The 16,101-nt window shown below is 43.0% G+C and overlaps 1 protein-coding gene across 2 annotated transcripts in view; it reads right to left on the bottom strand.

The window, feature by feature from the left end:
• The window catches only part of LOC115191816 (N-acetylgalactosaminyltransferase 7), a 29,570-nt gene extending 13,692 nt beyond the window's left edge, over nt 1-15,878 (bottom strand). For both annotated transcript variants that reach the window (XM_029749750.1, XM_029749753.1), the window contains exons 1-2: nt 15,613-15,878; nt 14,112-14,560 (exon numbers count right to left, since the gene is read on the bottom strand). In XM_029749750.1, the coding sequence (XP_029605610.1) occupies nt 14,112-14,560; nt 15,613-15,735 (572 nt within the window). In that variant the 5' untranslated portion in view covers nt 15,736-15,878. The remainder of the gene's footprint in view (nt 1-14,111; nt 14,561-15,612) is intronic.
• Nucleotides 15,879-16,101: the final 223 nt, after the last annotated feature.

Genomic DNA, 16,101 nt, shown 5'->3' with positions numbered 1-16,101 from the left:
CTGCCTATAAAACACCGTCGCAGCCTTGAAGTGAAGCGCCTCGCAGAAATCTTAAATGGAGACTGTTTCACCACATTTCTGCTGACAGGATCCCTCCAGGCTAGGCAGCGCTAACGCAGTCACCCTCCCACTAATCTATGACAGATAGCTACTAACCTACCTCTCAACCACGCACACACACACACAAACATGAAGCCTGGAACACGTAGGCCACGGCCAAGTCACATGTAAAGTACCACACGCATCCTAAATAAACAGGCCTATGCTTTGTCAACAGAAAAATTAGGAAAACCACAGCACGAAAAACTATTAAGTGTTTAAAGTCGTGATTTGAGGAGGCTAAGGGTGTAACATCAATGTTTTCATAGGGTTTAAACAAATTCTAGAAGTGTTGTAGTGTAGTGTCGTGTGGATATTGGATACATGATATGAATTGTTCAGCGCGGAAAGTCTGAGCGCTTAACCGGTTTACTATTTATACCAGGCTGACAACTAGTCCCATCTGTAGACCTACGGCCGTGTCTCGGGACTAGTCTAATTGATACAGGCTCGCGCTTCATCAGAGTTGTTTTTGTTTACTCACAGCACCTGGAGGAGAGCAGCTGAGCCAGAGCTGTGGTGAAAATACTGAACATCCTTGGCTTCTTCCCACCATGTTATGGGACTGTGGCCAAGCATGCACACATAGGCAACACAACTCAGCCCCTCTGCAGAGAGGTGAGTGTCTAACGTTATCTGCCATGAAACTCAAAAGAGAGTTCCTGCCACTGAATTGCAGTCTTACCCAATGTCCTGAACGGCGCTAAAATTAAGTGTAATGGACAAGGCTGCTCAATAGTGACTGCACTGGGCCATCTTGTGGTCAAAACCGGAACTACAGATCCTGTGTTGAGACGATTCACATCCTGATTGCACAACTAAAGCACAACCAATCCACCTCAGCACATGGGTTATCTGTAATCAAACACAGATTAAGCTAAATAAATATTGACAAATGATCGTGAAAATTTATTAAAAAAGGGTAATAATGTTCATATTGACCAAACAGCTTTCTATTCCAGATAAATATTTTCCAATATTTGGTAATCAGTTTGCAAAATATATATGCGGCAAAGCCTCTCTACACTATTTACATTTTTATGTAACCTTTACTTAACTAGGCAAGTCAGTTAAGAACAAATTCTTATTTACAATGACGACCTACACCGGCCAAACCTGGTCAACGCTGGGCCAATTGTGTGCCGCCCTATCGAACTCCCAATTACAGCCGGTTGTGATACAGCCTGGATTCGACCCAGAGCGCCTGTAGTGACACCTCTAGCACTGAGATGCAGTGCCTTAGACCGCTGCGCCCCTCAGGAGCCCCCCCTAATGGAGTGAGTGACAGCTTTGCCTACATCTGCTGTGCACTGATCCACAGAAAGGCTTGAATAGCGGTGTGCCAATCAGGACCGTCTTTGTATAGAGCAGCTCACACACAGGAAGTGATGCACTTTGTCAGTAACTGGTTAGTCCACATGAGTTCTATTTTCCTAACACGGTGCAGTTCACATGGCTGTCAGCAACCTCAAACTGACGGAATAATGTACAGCTGCCCATATATCATGGAACGGTTTACATATGTAGACCAACTAGGCAATGCAGTCTAGACATGCAGTCTAATATCAACAGTTAGGTCTGGGGCAGTGATGTAGTGGTTAAAGTGCGTGAATGCCATTTCACAAATAGAAAGTTGCGAAAGAGACGTTCACCCTCCACTACACCCCTGGTCTGGGTGCAGCAACAGTCTCACACCTACTACAGTTCATGTAATCAGTCGACAGTTTGTTGTCCTACATTCCTAGGAAGCACCAAACCAAAAAGGGGGCCCGGCCAGTGTCACTCATTATGTTCTTTAGTCCAGCATCCATTATCTCCCATACTGACTAGGCTATAGTAAAGTCCACGTGGAAGTCAGCACCCCAGCCACATAACCTAAAGCCTGTACTGTAGCGCCCAACCAGGGATGCCTGTCCTGTCTCATGCTGACTGTTCAAAGGTGCCCTTTGCGTTCCCACTGGGCCCCGCGGCCAGATGAAAGGCTGGAGAAATACACCTTCGCCTGTTTGTTCTCCACAGTATCAGTCCGTTGTGAGTTAATCAGTGACAGTGTGTGTGTGTGTGTGGCACAATGTGTGCACACAGACAGAAACGATGAGGTGACACCATTCATTCCTATGTAAAGACTCGATAGCGCATTGAAGCCAATTGAAATCTGTTAAGATGGCGTCTCATGGAGACATAACCTGAAATGTTTCAGCTACTCCAGGAAGTGACGCTGCTCCCTCTCATCGAGTAACTCAAGTTGAAGACCGACCGGGGGTACTGCAGGCTGCTAAATTACCATTAAACTTCTGTGTGCGATAAAAAAAATTAAAAAAAAGATTTTTTTTTTTTTAAGGACATACATTTGATGTATTAGAAGCAATTACTGGTACCATGGTCTTCCAAAAATGTTTTTACACAAAGATGGCAATTTTTCCACATTCACTATATTGGGGAATCCGGTTCTCTGCTAACAATGCCTGCCGTACCACTGTTGGCCTTGAACTTCCATGGCTTCAATGAGAGGGGGGCAGTCGTTCTCCCCTGGTTTGACCATATGTAATTGGAAAATTAAAGAAGACTAAAGATAATATTTAGTTAAGAGTGATTAACACAATGTTTAGCATATTTCTGTAACACACATTTCCAGTGTTCTAGTTGTGACACTCAAGGTGAGGGTTGGTCACTAGACTTGTTATGGATTATGCTCATATCGGTTGATAGTGATTGACGCCAGACTGGAGGTACAAGGACACACTGATTATTCACGGTTGTATCGATGACCTTCTGTGGACACCCATTCTGTAGCAGCTGACAAAGCCGCTGCCTTGGTTTTCAACTGCGAGCCTCTCGGGCTGGTGTTTCCAGAACATTTGGCGCTATCTGAATAGAAAAAAAAAAAAAAGGGCCCGCCTCCAAGAGGTAAGTTAGACATTCTCTACTCTGTGCTGGAGGCGTCTCCGTTACAACTTGTAATAAACCCGATTGACTTGACCTACGACTGCTCCTTTCTGTTCAGCTAGATACTCCCATTATACCAAACTTCACTCAGTACCTGAAATGTACTGCTACACAAACAACTCTACAGAATACTGTAATCAGCTAGTGCACAGTAATAAAACCTACATAACAGTCTTATCAAGAACCAGACCACTGGCAACATGTGCCTATCCCAATAGTACAGGCTATCAGTCACGCATCTCCAGTAATGAAAAGAATCTGCGCTGCATTAGGTTAGGAGGACTAGGCGATCTGATACGTTCGTTTATACACTGAATCCAAAACAACGCCATGCAAATTAAATCCAAAAGGTTTCCCCTCAGCTTGAGAACCTTGGGTTGACCTAGCCATGGGACAGCCTAGCCTCCATTCCTCATTTGTTATGCTATGACTGTTCTCTAATCTGCTCTGATATAAACTAAAGCCATAACGCAGGTCAATTGGATTTATGTTGCGTGTGTTTTGGCTGGCTGGACTGCTCTTCTGTATATACGCTGATGTTCTATGGTAGGGCTCCCACTGGCACAGATGTCTCGTAGACTGCCCCTCATATTATTACATCGTCACCTGACCTTAAGAGTTCCGTCAATGCATACTAGCCAGTGTTACAGGGATTCCCATCACTTAACATAGTTTTACCAATGCTATGATATACTCTGAACAAAAATAGAAAAAAACCCAACATGCAACAATTTCAACGATTTGACTGAGTTACAGTTCATATAAAGGAAATCAGTTAATTGAAATATATTAAGCCCTAAACTACAGATTTCACAACTGGAAATACAGATCAATTTTATGAAAGTACGGGCGTGGATCAGAAAACTAGTCAGTATCTGGTGTGAACACGATTTTACCTCATGCACGACATCTTCACATAGGAGTTGATTAGGCTGTTGATCGTGGCCTGTGGAATGTTGTCCCACCCCTAAAATGGCTGTGCGAAGTTGCTGGATATTAGCGGGTACACGTCGATCCAGAACATATCGAACATGCTCAACGGGTGACGTGTTAGGTGAGTATGCAGACATTTTCAGCTTCAAGGAATTGTGTAGAAATTCTTGCGACATGGGGCTGTGCATTATCATGCTGAAACACGATGGCGGCGACTGAATGGCACGACAATGGGCCTCATCACGGTATCTCTGTGCATTCAAATTACCATCAATAAAATGCAATTGTGTTCGTTGTCCGTAGCTTATGCTTACCAATACCATAACCCCACCATGGGGCACGCTGTTCACAACGTTGACAATCAGCAAACCACTCTCCCACATGATGCCATACACTGTCTGCCATCTGCCTGGTACAGTAGAAACCAGGATTAATCTGTGAAAAGTACACATCTCCAGCATGCTAGTGGACATTGAAGGTGAGCATTTTGCCACTCTTGTCGGTTACGATGCCGAACTGCAGTCAGGTCAAGACCCGGGTAAGGACAACAGGCACGCAGATGAGCTTCCCTCAGACAGTTTCTGACAGTTTGTACAGAAATTCTTTGGTTGTACAAACCCACAGTTTCATCATCTGTCCGGGTGGCTGGTCTCAGGTGAAGAAGCCGGATATGGAGGTCCTGGGCTGGCGTGGTTACATGTGGTCTGCGGTTGTGAGACTGATTGGACGTACTGCCAAATTCTCCAAAACGACATTGGTAGAGAAATTAACATAAAATTCTATGGCAACAGCTCTGGTGGACATTCCTGCAGTCAGCATTCCAATTGAACGCTCCCACAAAACTTGGAGACATCTGTGGCATTGTGTTGTGTGACAAAACTGCACATTTTAGACTGGCCTTTTATTGTCCCCAGCACAAGGTGCACCTGTGTAATGATCATGCTGTTTAAATCAGCTTGTTTATATGCTACACCAGTCAGGTGGATGGATTATCGTGGCATAGGATAAATGCTCACTAAGAGGGATGTAAACACATTTGTGCACAACATTTTAGAGAAATAAGCTTTTTGTGCATATGGGAAATTTCCGGGAATCTTTATTTCAGCTCATTAAACATGGGACCAACATTCTAAATGTTGCGCTTATACTTTTGTTCAGTATGCATAGGCCTAGTGTGATAGAGCTGGAAATAAATTAGAGGGCATTTTACAGATATTGATAATTACACTAAAGTAGAGAAATGTTAAGTTTGAAATTAAATAATGCAGCTAATAGGACAAGTCACTTGAAAAAGCAATATTACTCATTACATTTCTTTTGTTTAATGAGCTACTTTACAATATTGCTTTGTGTGGAAAGTAACGCGTTACTACTATACTACTTTGCATTACTTTCACAAAAAAAAAACGAAATCTCACCATTGGTTTACCAGTCATAGGGAGCAAGGCAAGTGCTCTACCAAAGATGAGCTGCTGCTCCTACCTACAGTGCATTCGGAAAGTATTCAGACCTTCAGTTTTTCCACAATGTTACATTACAGCCTTATTCTAAAATGGATTAAATGTTTTTCCTCAATCTTCACAATACCCCATAATGACAAAGCAAAAACAGGTTTCGATTTTTTTGCAAATCTATAAAAAAAATTACAGAAATGCCTTACTTACATAAGTATTCAGACCCTTTGCTAGGAGACTTTAAATTGAGCTCAGGTGCATCCTGTTTCCATTGATCATCCTTGAGATATTTACAACTTGATTAGAGTCCACCTTTGGTAAATTCAATTGATTGGACATGATTTGGAAAGGCACACACACACACACACACACACGTCTATATAAGGTCGAAGGAATTGTCCGTAGAGCTCTCCTTTGAACAGCTACAGCTGCGTACCCCCTCTAGCACCAAGGTCAGCGCACTCGCAAATGTTTTTTTGCCATCATTGTAAGCCTGCCACACACTATACATAAGAATGAGTGTGAGTTTGTAATAACCCGGCACGTGGGAAGTGACAGAGAGCTCTTATACGACCAGGGCACAAATAAATAATTTTGCTCTTTATTTAGCCATCTTACATATAAAACCTTATTTGTTCATCAAATTGTGAATAACTCGCCACAGGTTAATGAGAAGGGTGTGCTTGAAAGGATGCACATAACTCTGCAATGTTGTGTTGTATTGGAGAGTCTCAGTCTTAAATCATTTTCCACACACAGTCTGTATTTAGTTTTCATGCTAGCGAGGGCAGAGAATCCACTCTCACATAGGTACATGGTTGCAAAGGGCATCAGCAGTGTCGTAACAGCCCGATTTGCCAAGGCAGGATACTCTGAGCGCAGCCCAATCCAGAAATTTGGCAGTGGCTTTGATTAAATTCAATTTTCACAGAACCGCTTGTCGTAACTTCGATGAGGCTCTCTTGTTCAGATATTGGTAAGTGGACTGGAGGCAGTGCATGAAAGGGATAACAAATCCAGTCGTGTCGTCCGTTTCGGGAAAGTACCTGCGTAATTGCGCACGCAGCTCACTCAGGTGCTTCGCTATATCACATTTGACATTGTCCGTAAGCTTGAGTTCATTTGCACACAAAAGAAAATCATACAATGATGGAAAGACCTGTGTGCTGTTCTTGTTAATGCAGACAGAGAAGAGCTCCAACTTCTTAATCATAGCCTCAATTTTGTCCCGCACATTGAATATAGTTGCAGAGAATCCCTGTAATCCTAGATTCAGATCATTCAGGCGAGAAAAAAACATCACCCAGATAGGCCAGTCGTGTGAGAAACTCATCACGCAAACGGTCAGACAAGTGAAAATTATGGTCAGTAAAATAAAAAAGCTTTGATCTTGTCTCTCAATTAAAAAAAAAAAAACAGCGCACTTCTGTACGTTGTAAAAGCGTTACATGATTGCTGCCCATGTCATTGCATAATGCAGAAAATACATGAGAGTTCAGGGACCTTGCTTTAACAAAGCTGTCAGGCATTCCCTTGGCAGCAAGAGCCTCTCGGTGGATGCTGCAGTGTACCCAAGTGGCGTCAGAAGCAACTGCTTGCACGCACGTTGCCACTCCACTATGTCATTTTGTGCCATCAGTACAGATACCAACACATCTTGACCACCAAAGTCCATTTGATGTCACAAAGCTGTCCAGTACTTTTAAAAATATCCTCTCATGTTGTCCTGGTTTCCAGTGGTTTGTGAGAAGAGGATGTCTTCCTTAATTGACCCCCCATAAACGTAACGGACATATACCAGGAGCTGTGCCAGGCCCGCCACTTCTGTTGACTCATCCAGCTGTAACGTATAGAATTCACTGGATTGCATGCGAAGCAGTAATTTTTCAAAAACATCTCCTGCCATGTCACTGATGCATCGTGAAAGTGTTGTTTGATGAAGGCATTGTCTGTATAGTTTTCTTTGGCCTTGTCCCAGCCATATCAGCAGTAGCAGGAAGAATGAAGTCCTCCACAATAGTATGGGGCTTGCCTGTCCTCGCCACTCGGTAGCTCACCAGATAAGACACTTTTAGTCCATTCTTATTAATGGTATCTGTTGCTTTTATACATGTCTTACTACTCGGAAGTAGTCTTAATTCTTGCTCAAAAAACTCCTGTGGTTTATTTTTCAAAAATTGGCATGTTTCATTTCTAAATGTCTGCGCAAGAGTGAAGGTTTCATCGAGTTGTGAGATAGTACTTCTGCACATAACACACTGTTGCTGAGGAAAGGCACTACTCCCAATATAAGTGAGCCCCAAATCAATGAAGTTCTCATTATATTTGCAGCTGTTTAATGGTCCAACGTCCCTGTCTGTTGTTCGGACATTTCCCGGGTAAGGGGGCAGTAGCTCGTCGGCTGCATCAGATTCACAACTGTCAGTGTCCATGCTAGCTGGGCTAGCAACAAATGTAGAATTACTGATGCTAGCATTGGATGTGCATGTGGAAGCAGAACAACTTGTGTCGTCGACAGGTGCAGGTATAGTACTGCTGGTAGTAGCAGTACTACCAGTAGAGCTGGTATGTGCCTCTATGGACGCAGGCCTTCTTTTTTTTAACCATTTATCAATTTTCGAGCAAATGGAATGAGCAGCAGCTACATACGGACTGTTAGTGGAATTCCCGTGAGAGTAATGGTTAATGTGATTGGATGTTGATTATTTGACTAGGCTACCTGTATTTGACATTGTGTTGTTACTTAGCTGAACACTAGATGGTTACATTTTATTTTTGGCAGTGAAACAAGACTACTCAGGTGAGAAAAAATAAAAATAAAAAAAATAAATAAAAATCACCCAAATGTTTTGCCCCGTTGGAAAATCTAAATGGAATGTTTGAAAATGTCAATCACATTTTTATTTGGCGTACCCCCGGCGGCATTGTACGTACCCCTGAGGCCATCCTGACAAAAGGGGGAGAAGGGCCTTGGTCAGGGAGGTGACCAAGAACCCGATGGTCACTGACAGAGCTCCAGAATTCTTCTGTGGAGATGGTTGTCCTTCTGGAAGGTTCTCCCATCTCTGCAGCACTTCACCAATCAAGCCACTCCCCAGTAAAATGCACATGACAGCCCGCATGGATGCCAAAAAGCACCTAAAGACTTACAGACCATGAGAAACAAGATTCTCTGGTCTGATGAAACCAAGATTGAAATCTTTGGCCTGAATGCAAAGCGTCACGTCTGGAGGAAACCTGGCACCATCACTACAGTGAAGGGACTGGGAGACTAGTCAGGATTGAGGGAAAGATTAACAGAGCAAAGTACAGACAGATCCTTGATTAAAAAAAAAAGTGCTCCAGAGAGCTCAGGACCCCAGACTGGGGCGAAGGTTCACCTTCCAACAGGACAACGACCCTAAGCACACAGCCAAGACAGTGCAGGAGTGGCTTCAGGACAAGTCTCTGAATGTCCTTGAGTGGCCCAGCTAGAGCCCAGACTTGAACCCAATCTAACGTCTCTGGAGAGACCTGAAAATAGCTGTGCAGCGATGCTCAACATCCAACCTGACAGAGCTTGAGAGGATCTGCAGAGTAAAATGGGAGAAACTCCCCAAAGACAGGTGTGCCAAGCTTGTAGCGTCATACCCAAGAAGACTCGAGGCTGCAATCGCTGCCAAAGGTGATTCAACAAAGTACTGAGTATAGGGTCTGAATACTTAAGTAAATATGATACTTCAGTTTTTTTTATTTGTAATAAAATGTGGAAAAAGGGGTCTGAATACTTTCCAAATGCACTGCATTTACAGTCAATCTCACGAGCCGCCAGGTCTGGTTATAGACTGCACATACACAGACCAATAGAGATGTATAGGAGGGGACCATTTCCACTAGACAGGAAAACCCGCTATGGGCTTTGCTATCATAGAAGTGATCAATGGCAAAGATCAGAGGTGCGCCCTCTATACAATTCTACGGACAGCAGCTGTCATGACATTTCTCCAAACAGCCTCTCAGCTCGCATAAGAACTAACTGAGGAAACAAGTCGAGATCGGATCATGGAAACACGCCCGGTAGAGATATGATTCTGAAAGTAACGCAGGCATTGTTTGACAAATTAACTAACAATACTACCCAATTTGAAAATGCGTTACTTCGCTCCGTTACTCATAAAAAGCAGTCTGATTACATATAAAAGTAACAGGTTAACGCATTACCCCAACACGGATGATTTCTAAAAACGGGACCATTGATAGCTACAGCATTCAAAGTAGTAGTTCATGGAAATGTAAAAAAGTATGTTATACATTTATCGGTCAACTCATCGTTAGTGATAATTCAGTCAATTTATCGTGATCTGGTTTCTTGTCCATGTCGCCAAGCAACTTTTATATAATTTTCCCCTCATTCTTTATAGACGGGTTGGTTGTTTAGCAACAAAACCGACACGTGTGCAACTAAAAATCGGGCAAAACAGCCCAGATTGGTTTAGATTAAATAGTTAAGTCTCCAATGTTTATTGTACAAAGGTATTTGTTTTCAATGAGCTAACTTATAGCAAACACATTTCCCCGACTTTCATGTGCACAAACATATAGCTTTGTCCTAACATTTTTCTGCATAACTTCCTATTCTCTTCCCAACAGCAGAAATGACAAACATATACAGTAAGAATATTATTTACATATCTGCCCATGTAAATTCCCAATTCAGCCTGCATAGATGTTGCACATTACATACAAAACAGACAAGTGCAGAGAGCGAGAGCTATAGCCTTGCTATTGGGAGGCGCCGCCGTAGGCAGACCTGGCTCTCAAGAAGACAGGCTATGTGCACACTGCCCACAAAATGGAAGTGGAAACTGAGCTGCACTTCCTAACCTCCTGCCAAATGTATGACCATAGACATATTTCCCCTCATATTACACAGACCTAAAGAATTAGAAAACAAATCCAAATTTGATAACTCCCATATGTATTGGGTGAAATACCGGTGTGCAATCCCATCAGCAAGATTTGTGACCTGTTGTCACAAGAAAAGGGCAACCAGTGAACAAACACCATTGTAAATACAACCCCTATTTGTTTATTTTTCCTTTTGTACATTGTAACTGTACATAGCCATAATATAACATTTGAAATGTATATTCTTGAAACTTTGTAAGTGTATTGTTAACTGTTATCCAGTTCACTTGCTTTGGCAATGCCAATAAAGCCCTTTGAATTGAGAGCTCAAAGCACAATCACAAGATGGTGCCGCAAAGTAGGCTATTGGCAAAGTAGTATGGGTTACACACCTCCATCACAGTCACGTCATTGCAATTGTTATCAACGTTCCAGACGCCGCAGCCACATTGAGGTCTAAAAGTAGAACGAGGGCTAATGACTATTTTGCCCAGAGATGTAGTAGATTCCCTAGACCTCGAGTCCCAAGTCCCTTGTGCTCAAGTCCGGGGCCCAGTGCTCAAGTCGGGTCACTGGGTCCACATGAACTCAAAACAAATGATTTACCCAGTCAGATATAGCATAGTGGCAAGTAGTCAAGTTGTTTGCTATCCCTTTTTCTTTCTGTGCCACCAAAATGTTCGCATATAGGCTACTGGTAATTTTAACAGGGCCACGTTCCACTGGAAAAAGTATGAACATTGTAGATTGAAATTCAATGTATCAAATTTCATTCATCACATGCACTGAATAAAACTGGTGTAGACGTAACAGTAAAATACTAGCTTACGAACCATTCCCAACGATGCAGAGTTTAAAAAAAGAATAGTAACTAACAAGGAATAAAATACACAAGAATAGAGCTATATATACAGGGAGTACCAGGTCAATGTAGGTAAGAGGTATTAGAGATAAGAGGTATTAGACATGGATATGTACATTAAGGCAGGGCAGGCATCAGGATAGATAAGAGTCTAATAAACAACACTAGCAGCAGCAAATGAGTGTAAAAGTGTATATGTTTGTGTTGTGTCGGTGTGAGAATGACAGCGTGAGATAGTTTGGGCACCATTAATTGACTATTTAGTAGTCTGGCTATTTAGCAGTCTTATGGCTTAGGGGTAGAAACGGTCTCGGAGCCTATTGGTCCAAGAGACAATGCCCTGATACGGTTTGCCGGACAGTAGCAGAGTGAACAGTCTATGGCTTGGGTGGCTGGAGTCTTTGGGAATTCTTCTGGCCTTCCTCTGACAACGCCTGATATATACACTGACCAAAAATATAAATGCAACATGTAAAAGTACTGGTCTCATGTTTCATGACCTGAAATAAAATATCCCATAAAATGTTCCTTACACACAAAAAGAATCTCTCAAATTGTGTGCACAAATTTGTTTTCATTTAACCAACATGATCATTACACAGGTGCACCTTGTACTTGGGACAACAAAAGGCCACGTTAAAATGTGCAGTTGTCACATAACACAAAGAGGTCTCAAGTTGAGAGAGTGTGCAATTGGCATGCTGATTGCAGGAATGTCCACCAGAGTTGTTGCCAGAGAATTCTCAACCATGAGCGACCTCCAATGTCATTTTAGAGAATTTGGCATTACGTCCAACCAGCCTCACATCAGCAGACCTCGTGTAATCATGCCAGACCAGGACCTCCACATCCGGCTTCTTCACCTGTGGGATCATCTGAGACCAGCCACCCTGACAGCTGATGAAACTGAGAACAATTTCTGTCTGTAATAAACCCCTTTTGTGAGGAAAAACTCATTCTGACTGGCTGGGCCTGGCTCCCCAGTGGGTGGGCCTATGCCCTTCCAGGCCCATCCATGGCTGCGCCCCTGTCTAGTCATGTGAAATCCATAGATTAGGGCCTAATGAATTTATTTAAATTAACTGATTTCCTTATAGGAACTGTAAAACTCAATTTAAAAAAAATGGTTGAAATCATTGCGTTTATATTTTTGTTCAGTATAGATGTCCTGGATGGCAGGGAGCTCTGCCCCAGTGGCAGGGAGCTCTGTCCGCGCCACCCTTTGTGGTCAAGGGCAGTACAATTGCCATACCAAGCGGTGAGGCAGCCATTCAAGATGCTCTCGATGGTGCTGCTGTAGAACTTTGAGGATCTGAGGGCCCATGCCAAATCTTTTCAGCCTCCTGAGGGGGGGGGGAGAGCCGCTGCAGTTCACGCTTCACGACTGTGCAGGTGTGTGGACCATGTTAACGCTTTCCTAGTGTCCAACAAGCCTTCTCCACCCTTAACCATGTTCTGAACACCTCCAAAACAATGGTCATGTGTCTGGTAAATAAGAATTTGTTCGTAACTGACTTGCCTAGTTAAATAAAATTAAAATTAAATTATTCTTACCAGTATTAGAAGAATGATGCTACATTTCCACATTCTAAGTGGGTAGAATGTGGCCGATACAGACATGACTTGATAAACACATCTTCAATAGAACACCTAGGCCTATAGCCTAATTGGTGTGTAAATGTAAGCATGTGTAACTCTTATCAAAATAAATGTCAATATGACGCAAACACTACAAACAGAATAGAGAAGCCACGCCTCGGATCGCAAGGTGTGAGTTTGTGACACACAATATATACCGTTTTGATAATGGACCAACTGAATAGTTTGACTACCCAAAGAATTGCTTTTCTATTGGACTGGTGGTAGGCCTTTGTTCTGTTAACATCACACAACCAACCTTTAAAAGCCGGACCCACACCCTTGTCATACCAGCCCTTCTGGTATAGAATTGTGCTTGCGACACCAGAATAGTGGGTTAGATTCCAATATATGCACGAATGACAAAGTTGCTTTGGATAAAAGTGTCTGCTAAATGACATGTACCTGGATTGACATAAAGGGTTGCCCTATTGCCTAGAGCAAGTGAACTCTGAACAGTGATGCAAGTTGAGCCTCCTCTTAGGTTGCCATATTGAGCAGGTGAAACCAAAACTGTAAAAATAATTCCAATAGCCTAACTGATCTTTCTGGTTCCTCCCTCCCATTGTTTAAGTGAAAGACAGACCATTTATGGCAGTCTGGCAAGTTGAGCCTGCTCTGATAGAATATAAAGAATTTTAGTTATCAGAATTTTTTATCAGGTCTTTGATTCCTCCCGTGTCGGTAAAGGGCAGCTAGTATGGCATGTGTGTGAATTAACTATTTACATTTTCAGGCAAGTGATCATAATCGTCATGCAAAATATATATATATATTTTTTTTTATATATATATTTTTTTTTAAAGACTCCTGACTTGCCTAATGGGCAATTAGGCAAGTCAGTCTTTTTTTTAATTCTTTTTTTTCAGACCTTAATGTCAAGCCATGGATACATTATGATCTTTTAAAAAATACATTTGTAACATTTGTGAAAGGAACGATGAAGTAACATTCAACTGGAACACCCAGTGAGACATACTTAGAAGAGAAAAAACATTAAGTTGATGCCAGTTCCTTAACACACGTACCATTCCGATAGGCCTAGCTACATCCTTAATAGGGACGACTACTAGTCTATACAACACAGTACCACCAATCCATACAGTAGCCTGGGCTCTAAGGCCTACTACTGTAATTACTCTTTATGGTGAATGTCACAGATTCCTTCATTCCAATTCAACTGCCATAACACACAAACCATTCCAATAGGCCTAGGTCTAAAAAACATGTATACTATGACCCAGCACCTTGTCTATCTGCCTGGATTGGGCCTTGGCCTTAATACTACTTACTCTTCATGGCGAATGTCGCTGATGGTCCTGTCTAGGGAGATCATGTCGCTGGCCACCATGTTGAAGCCAAATTCCTTAATGCTGGCCTGGACGGCCTCGTGGTATTCCGCTCCCAGGACGAATGGCTTCGCCCCCTCCCCAGGCCCATCCTGCACCCCGTGGGGCTCCGGCTCCTTGAGCTCAAAGTTCCCCAGGGTCCCCTTCCTTAGGACAGGTGCCGAGTAGACATTGGTGTGGGGCTTGAAGGTGACATACTGTTTCTGGATGACATTCTGCTGGTTCTGAGCAACGCCGGCTGGTTTGCCAGGAACCAGCTTGTCGTCTCCCCTGTTCTTCTGTCGGATGGAGTCCAGGTCCACCTCGACCCCTTCCACGTGGGGCCAGGGGACCACGGGTTTGAACTGGTCAGCAATGTCATTCTTAAGCAAGAGGTTAGGGGCATCTCCCTCCTACATAGAATCAGAAAGAGGTTAGCTAGGCCTATTGCTTTTCCAAGGCCTAAAATGGAGGGTGTGATAGATTATCAAGCAAGTTTAGCTGACAGCGGTAGCTACTAGCTTTTACAAGGCGTAAAAGGGTTAAACAGATGATGATGCTCTTAATCTAGGTTTGCAGGATCAGCAAAGGTCTTAATCTGCCCTACTTGACAGCTCAATTGGCTAACTCGTCCCCCAGCAATTAGCTTAAAGTCGAATTCCTTCACTGACCACATTACGGTGTGCACGCACATGCGTTTATGTTCATGAGGTTCACAGTAACATCGCTAGGAACATTGCATAGCTAACCAATATAAATTACACGGCATTGTTTGTTTTAACACAGTATCACTTGTTCGACAAAGGCAATTACAGCTTCGGTGCGAGTCTTGACAGGTGTGAGTTTAGCTTCAGGGATGCATTAACGTAGATGGCTAGCTTTCCAGGCATTCGTTTTGCCAGCTGGCTACGTGTCATTTCAACAACGTTTTTACAATCTTGGTGGTGTCTTTTCATACAATGATAGCTGTTGTCGAATTCGTGAGCAACAGGAGACAATTTGAACGAGAAACAGTTTGCAGGCTAAAGCCTTCCGGGTATGTTTGATATTGTCGTCAAAGCATTTAAATATGACTTAACACAAGCGGACATTCAGGAATGAGTGGGGTTCAATGCAGGAACGCTAGCTAGCTAACGTTAGCTGTCTGATTAACTAGTTAACGTTAGATACCAAAATGTATAAGCAAATGGTAGTTAGCAAGACTGTCATCAAGTCCCAACGACATTTTTGCACTCTATTAACGTTACAGTAGCTAGCTAAAATAGACCCAGACGCTAACAATCTCCATGACAACGACTGACTTGCTTGCTAGCTGACGTTAGCGACTTTAGCAACATGGTTAGGTAACGTTAGCCAGCATTACATGCCAAAAATGTTATAGAATGCATAGCTACAACAAAACACATGAAACATATAAAATGATAACGTTTGACCAATAGAAAGCTGGTTGTAATTGAAAACTTACCCGTTTAGCGAAGGGATTTTCGTCGTGCTCTTTCGGCGAAAGGGAAGACCAAAGCACCACAAGCCCTAAGAATGCGGCAATAACTATTACACTACGAAGAATAAATCCAACTCTTAACCTCATCTTGAAAATAAGACCATCTACGAGGTGCTAGCTGACCTCGTTACTTCGTGGCACCCCTGCCTGCCAAAGCCAGTTCGAATCCCAAATTGAACCAACCGTGCGCCTCTCCTGATTGAATCCCTCTCGTCGGCATGTAACATATTCTTTCTCTCTTTCTCTCTCTCTTTCTTTCTCTCTCTCTCTCTCTCTCTCTCTCTCTCTCTCTCTCTCTCTCTCTCTCTCTCTCTCTCTCTCTCTCTCTCTCTCTCTCTCTCTCTCTCTCTCTCTCTCTCTCTCTCTCTCTCTCTCTCTCTTGCACGCAAACGTTGTAATATAAGCAGTGGTGTTTCAGCCTAGCTCAGTGCTTTCTGTGGTGGTGGGGCAAGC

The sequence above is a fragment of the Salmo trutta genome, chromosome 4, assembly GCF_901001165.1.
Source record: "Salmo trutta chromosome 4, fSalTru1.1, whole genome shotgun sequence".
Classification (NCBI taxonomy): Eukaryota; Metazoa; Chordata; class Actinopteri; order Salmoniformes; family Salmonidae; genus Salmo; species Salmo trutta.
This window is presented reverse-complemented; position numbering and strand designations above follow the sequence as displayed.